Here is a 6,595-nt window from a genome sequence, read left to right as displayed (position 1 = left end):
TATATATAAAAATAAGACATTGCAAGTGAAAATTTGATAAGCAGATACAAAAATGATGATTTTATAAGGTATTTTTTGCACTTAAAACATTGCAGTAAGAATGTGGTTTTATACCGCATGTTGTTTCCCAGTTAAATGTATAAAGAAGCCTTTTGTCGTGCTTGTATTAAAATACAAGCCGAAAGACTTGTATTATTAAAGGAAGGATGTAACCCCCAAAATACAATAGACTGCAACAGTAAGAAATGTTCAATGTACACAGGTTTTCTCTGCAGTGTCTTGTCGTAGGTTGTCATGCTGCCAGATAACATCAAGATGGAAAAGGTCAGCCTGCTTTCAGCAGCAGCAGCGGAGGCGGCGCTGTGGAGACGCACCCCTCTTTTGATTCCCAACACCGGGACTATGATAGAAACAAAAGGACTGGAGAAGTTCACCATCACCTGAGGCTCATTCTTACATTGGACCAAAGATGAATTGTTTCAGACAGTCCCCCCCATCAGTGTCAGACATCACTCACATCAAGTTTTAGGTGTGGCTTTGATCTCAAGCATTCAGTATGTCAGTAGACCGTCTTATGTAAGGGACTCAAACATCTCTTCAAATTCCTAGCAGCCTGGGTGCTGCTGAGACTGAAACCAGCGACACAGAAAATAAAAGAAGATCCAAACGTGAAAACTTTCACTTATAATCACCTAAATCTTAAAATCATGAGACTTTCAGAATCTATTTTCAGAAATATAAGAGCTACGGTTATCAGAGCACCTCATACCTGTGATAATTATGGGCATGCTAACTGTGCTAACTATGCTGACTAAATCAAAGGAAGGATGTATGTAGCTCAGGGATCATACATGATCCCTGAGCTACTTAATAACTCAAATGAGCTTTTTCATAAAGTGACTAATTTATGATCACAAATCTGAGGTAAATATGCATAATAAACTCAGAGAAAAGTTCTTGATCACAAATCTAGACGATGTGAGAGAAAGCCATAAGCTACAATTCCTAAGACTCAAGTTTGCAACTGGGAGGCAATTTATCTACAAAATCCCAAAAGCATGAAATTTATAAAGATCTTTATGTGACAATGCATGAAATTTTCTTTAGAAAATATTGATAATAAACATATGCTGCACAATGTAACAGAAAAACTCGATTGTGGAGATTGGGCTTTTTACAGAGATATGGCAACCACTTTCACATCAGGTTATAAAGAGCAATAATAAGATTTCTTTCACATTTCCAGTAAAAATTTCTCTGTGTTTTGTTGCCCAGTTAACCTCCGTGTTGGTTACATTGCCACTGACCACAGTTTGACAATAAAAGCTCACTGAAAGATTTTCTTAGGATCTTTTTCTTTCTTTTTTTTTAATAAAAGATAATCAAAAGTCATTGCATCTAAAATGACTAAAATCAAGTTTTATAGTAAATCAGCAATGAGCAGATCATCAATCTCTTCAACAGTAAGGAGAAAATAATATCTGTACCTCAAACTCTGAATAGGTTCTATTTGAACAAACTAGCATATTTACTGACTGCTGTTCTTAGGAGAGATGAAACTAAAGGTGAGATGTTTGCTGTCCTTCAACCTCCTTCCCCTAAGCGAAGTCTGAGACGTCTGAAGAAGTGTGAAGACATTTCTCACACACTGGGATGTGTGAGTGAATATTAAAAGCTTGGAAGCAAATTATGAATGGATGTGTGTTTGTTGGACGTTGGTCTGACGGCCCATCAGCCTTGTCAGCCTGATTAATCAACACACATTTAACAATTCTCAAATTGATGAGTAGCTCCATGGGCTCGGATGGGTTTTATTGACATAATTATACATTTTTCGTAGAAAGCAGCCAAGGTGTCGACCTAAATGTATATTTTTAGGAATGTCCTAATGATACTTGTTTTTTATGTCCTAAATACAATATTCATTTATTTATTCTTTATAAAGTAGGGGGGGGGGGGGTGGGGGGTTGTTGTCTTTTTTTGCTTTTTTGGAGAAAACAGCTGCAAACAATACACTGGTAGTGCGGACCAGAGTCTGCACAGTCCTTCAGATGCTACATATTCCTTTTTAAATAATTGAATGGCAATGTGCGGCATGCACATATATAACATGCACACGTGTTTTCACCAGGATTTTGCAATGACTTTCGTTCATTTTTCATTCATTTCTGTAGCCTAACCCCAAGTTCTAGTTTCTGAACAAAATCATTGTCAGATATTGAGATTTAATTTAGCTCAGTTCTTCCAATTTTGATCTTTCAAAATTATCAGTTGCTCTTTTGGTAATTTTTTAATGCTGCTAGCCATGTTTCATTACCTTAGGCCATTAAAACATCACTAATGTATACAAATGTTTAATAGTATTTTGCAGCTTGGACTCCTAAATATTAACTAGCAGGGAAGCAACATGTTTCTTCTAGGCGAGTGAAGTGACAGCATACAAAAGGACAGCTCAGCCCTGTGGATTCAAAGACCTTTAACCTTTCCTCCCCCTCTGTTTATTGTTGCAGTGTTGACACGACTGTCAGGTTCTATACGTACATCTTGTGATTCACAGAAAATCCAAGTCCAACTTGGAAAAAAATCGAAAGAAGCACATCAGGTATTGAATCAGTAAATGTTTGCCTCATGTCTATTTTTGCTCACCAAACAGACAGAACCATGACACGTGTCACATAAAACGATTCATTCATGAGCACTAAACAATACCACACATTCTTCAAAGGATGTCAAGGAGATATCATTCTGGAAAATAACCTTTAAAAATGTCTGGATTTAATAAATGTTTATAGGACGAACATGATTTCATCATCTCTGGGATGATCTCTCACACAGTTAACACAAATCTCTTTTGTTTTGGAGATTCAGTCTTTCAGCTGTGATTCCTCGTTTTCTGGTTTTTCCCACACAAACTTCAAAATGCAGTCCTGCATCTTGGACTTCAACACAGTGTCAAAGTATCGATTCTGCTCCTCTGTGAACATGTTTTTCCAGTCTCCAATCTCACCTGGATGGTAGAAAAAAAAAAAATAAGACAAGATTTTTATTCTTAAGAAAGTAAAAGTATATTTTCTGTAGAAATGGAAAGCATAAAATAAAAAGTTCTTCAATTGTGTCTGTACCAAGAACATTATTTTTCTCGAGATCTGATTTATGCATGTAGTTACATTTAAAAAGTCACTTCTGTTTGAAAAAGTGTGAGATGTTTGTAACAGATCGATTCATTTGGAGGATCATTTAACTTGGATCACATGTTGTGAGACAAACTAAACCACCTTTCCTCATGAAGCAGCCTTTGCTGTGATCCAGTATCTCATCAGGAATGAGGCTGTAGTTGATCATCTTGTTGTCCTTCATGCAGCTGAAGCTGCAGTGTGTCACACAGTTATTGAGCTCATGCTCCAGCAGAGGGCGCTGCAGGAAAGAGCTCACCCTGTTTATGGTCCCATGCAGGTCCTGACATCAAAACAAGTTGGTAATATTATTTGTATATAAAAAAAACTAACAGCAATTATTCAGACAATTAAACAATGACTCAATCAGTTCTTTCAAAGTAATGGGGGGGTGGGGGGGGACTTTGAAAGACATGATTTAGGACATAACTTGTAGTTTACTCTAAAAATTAATATCTTCTGCGTTATACAGTTTTTGGATTTTTTGGTGGAAATTATATTTTTATTTATATGTGGCTACTATAGAATGAAGGAGTTCTTCTTTACCTTTGACATCTCTTCATATGTGACATGCAGCAGGTTGAGAGCTGCAGCCTGACTGGTCCAACCCTTAATGTGGTCAAACCAGGAGCCAAAGTGCACTGAACAGAATAGATGGGGGGCGGGGGGGGGGAATCCAAATTTAAGAAACACAATAAAAATATTATAGAAACAGAAAAATGTCAACTTACATGTTCCCTCCAAGAACTGATGCAAAAACTCAGGAAAGGAGCCAGCATCAGGGAGGAAGTTGGCCATCTTGTGGAAGTGATAAAAGGACACCAGAACATCTTTAGGGTTTCTGCTCACATAGATGATCTGATGGGAGATAAACAACAATGTGTGCCAGCATGTTGGAGCTGCTCTTGTAAAGAATGAAGAATATCCTGATATTCTATTTATATTCTGAAGCTGGAAAATTGAAGAGAAAAGATCACCAGTGTCCAAAAAAGTAACACGTCAGTGAATAAATATTATTACACCATCCCTGCATCACCGTTTGAAAGTTTTTTAAAATTTATTTTACCTGTTCATGGTCTTTTTAACTTTTTAAGCTAGTCTTCATTTGTTTGACTTCTTTCTCAAACATCTCATCTCCTTAATTTAGTCAAGTAGATAATCTCTTCCTGATTAGTATTGGCACTGATTAAACTGCTACATTTCTATCTAAACTCACCAAATATGTGCATTTCAAAATGTTTTATGTTTAATGGATTTTCTGACCTTTTCTACAAAAACTCATTTTATCGAAAAACAAAATGAGAAACCAGTGGATGTTGTTTATCCAAATCTGGTTGTTCAGTTTTAAAATTTATATTAAAATTGAACATATGTATATATATAAATGAATCTGACCCTGGCCTTGGATTCCTGGAGGGCAGGGCCCAGCAGGTCATGGGGCAGATGTGTAGTCAGAACTCGAGGTGTTGAGGTTGAGCTCTTCAGCAAATCTGCACAGTAGTATTGCTCCAACCAGGGGGCTCTGGTCCAGTTTGGAGAACTCTGGGACAGATGTGGGTCACCTCTGCTGGATATGAGGGTCACAATTTCTTGCATCCATGTTGTGCCTATTGAGAGAAATCAGAGATATGTAACTTGAAGGAAGAAACAGACTGCTTAGAGGACATGCTTTACAACCCAGTGCATAATTTTCTACATGGATTATTCCAGATTAGGAATAATCCAAGTGATCCCACACCCTGTTTTGGACAAACCAGTTTGACTGGTTTTGGACAAAGAAGGCAAATTTCCTCAAATAGATTTCCCCATGGTTTGCTTACTGAAGACTTTCCTACATCACCAAGCAGAACAGTGTGCCGCCATAGGCACTCTATGCCGTTCCCATGAAATGCTGCCAATTCAAAAATAAACCACTAAAACCAACCTACTGTGACCAGCTGAAGAGACCTCACACTACACAGTAGATGATATTCTAGTGTCCTGTCGTTCAGAAAGCCCAACTACTATCCACTGTTGACTTATTGAAAATTCATGAAATATTCAATTTAACTTAGTAAGAAGCCACTAGTGAAGTGCAGCATATCCTGACGGTTAGAGTCGCCTCCTCTTACCTGACTTTGGATAGGACACAATGAGGACATCCGTGTCTTGAAACGGAAACTTGAGAGCGTGTTGGAAGGAATCCTGCGTGTGCAGGTGCCCCGGATACGAAATACCATGAAAAATCTCTGTGACATCCAACCTGGCCATGTCCTCTCTTTATATATTTATGAATGTGATGCTCAGGATCCCTTTACTGCAGCTCTTCTGTCTCAGTGAGTCTTTGACTCTGTGAAACATTCTGAGCTATTGCATGAATCCAAAAAAGGAAGTTCAGCCAGATCCTCCTCTAAATGGGCGTCTGTCAGTAGATATTTTGACAAAACTTTCCAAGAATGGCCAGCATAAATGATGATAAATGATCATCATGTCCCAGTCTAAAATAATTCAAGAACAGAAGAGAAACAAAGCATTGAAAGAATTACAAAACCACATCTAGGGGCGTCAGTGTTCACAAGTAGAGAAAAACCTGTAGTAGTGGTGAACCTTGGTGAAATGACAAAATGTTCTGATGACAAAAAACACTCAGAAAAACACCTAAAGTATTGCAGGCCTCAGCTAAGGTCAGTGTTCATCATTGAACAATAAGAAAGTGATTGAACAATAATGGTTTCCATGGAATCTTGACGACCACCAAAAGTCTGCAGAAAGTTTTCTCTAAACTGATGAGTGAAAAGTGGAACATTCTGGAAGATTTTAGAGTGGCCTAGTCGAAGTCAGGACATGCATCTTATTGAAATGAATCTGGAGCGATGTAAAATACCCATTGCTTGGTTTTGCAAAAGCTTGATTGCAGTTGTTGGCATCAAGGATGGCAAAACCAGATATTAGGTTTAGGAGGCAATTACTCCTGCATAAAGGACCAGGTTAGTGTGGGTAGCTTAAAAATTCATTTTATATTAGCTTCATTTATCTTTGATTTTAAAATGTGTTAGATGATGATTAAAAATGTTACAGAAATATAAACAGAAGAAATCTGGGTAATACTTTATTTGAAGGGGGGCTGAATAAGACGGTCACGACACTTTCATAAACATGACATAACACCTGTCATAAACATGAATAAGCCTTCATGAATATTTATGACTTTTGTCATAAAGCGTCATTCGGTAAATCATGACACTTTTAATACAAAGTTGACATTATTCAAAATGTCTTTGTTATGACAACTTGACATTAACCAAGAAATCATTACTGATATAAATTTGTTATAAAAGTATTACTGTTTGCACTTTAAAAATTAAGTAACTATGTTATTAAAGGTAAAGTTTATATATATATATATATAAAATATATATATTATGTACCACATAATAACTGAA

The 6,595-nt window shown here is 37.0% G+C and overlaps 1 protein-coding gene across 1 annotated transcript; it reads right to left on the bottom strand.

The window, feature by feature from the left end:
• Nucleotides 1-2,614: 2,614 nt before the first annotated feature.
• Nucleotides 2,615-5,476, bottom strand: sult5a1 (sulfotransferase family 5A, member 1). Its single transcript, XM_008405131.1, has 6 exons — nucleotides 5,285-5,476; nucleotides 4,569-4,780; nucleotides 3,905-4,031; nucleotides 3,720-3,814; nucleotides 3,276-3,456; nucleotides 2,615-3,007 (listed from the first exon to the last, which is right to left on the bottom strand). Exons 1-6 carry the CDS (start codon nucleotides 5,421-5,423, stop codon nucleotides 2,865-2,867), a joined length of 897 nt encoding a protein of 298 aa, XP_008403353.1. The 5' UTR covers nucleotides 5,424-5,476; the 3' UTR covers nucleotides 2,615-2,864.
• Nucleotides 5,477-6,595: the final 1,119 nt, after the last annotated feature.

This window comes from Poecilia reticulata, linkage group LG3, assembly GCF_000633615.1.
Source record: "Poecilia reticulata strain Guanapo linkage group LG3, Guppy_female_1.0+MT, whole genome shotgun sequence".
NCBI lineage: Eukaryota > Metazoa > Chordata > Actinopteri > Cyprinodontiformes > Poeciliidae > Poecilia > Poecilia reticulata.
This window is presented reverse-complemented; position numbering and strand designations above follow the sequence as displayed.

Excerpts from the sequence above, each read along its gene's own strand:
- sult5a1 (XM_008405131.1), bottom strand. The coding sequence starts at position 5,423 with ATGGCCAGGTTGGATGTCACAGAGATTTTTCATGGTATTTCGTATCCG. Across the intron at positions 4,032-4,568 it reads TCCAGGAATCCAAGGCCAGG|ATCATCTATGTGAGCAGAAA; the intron begins GTCAGATTCATT and ends ATCTCCCATCAG. Across the intron at positions 3,008-3,275 it reads AGGCTGCTTCATGAGGAAAG|GTGAGATTGGAGACTGGAAA; the intron begins GTGGTTTAGTTT and ends TCTACCATCCAG.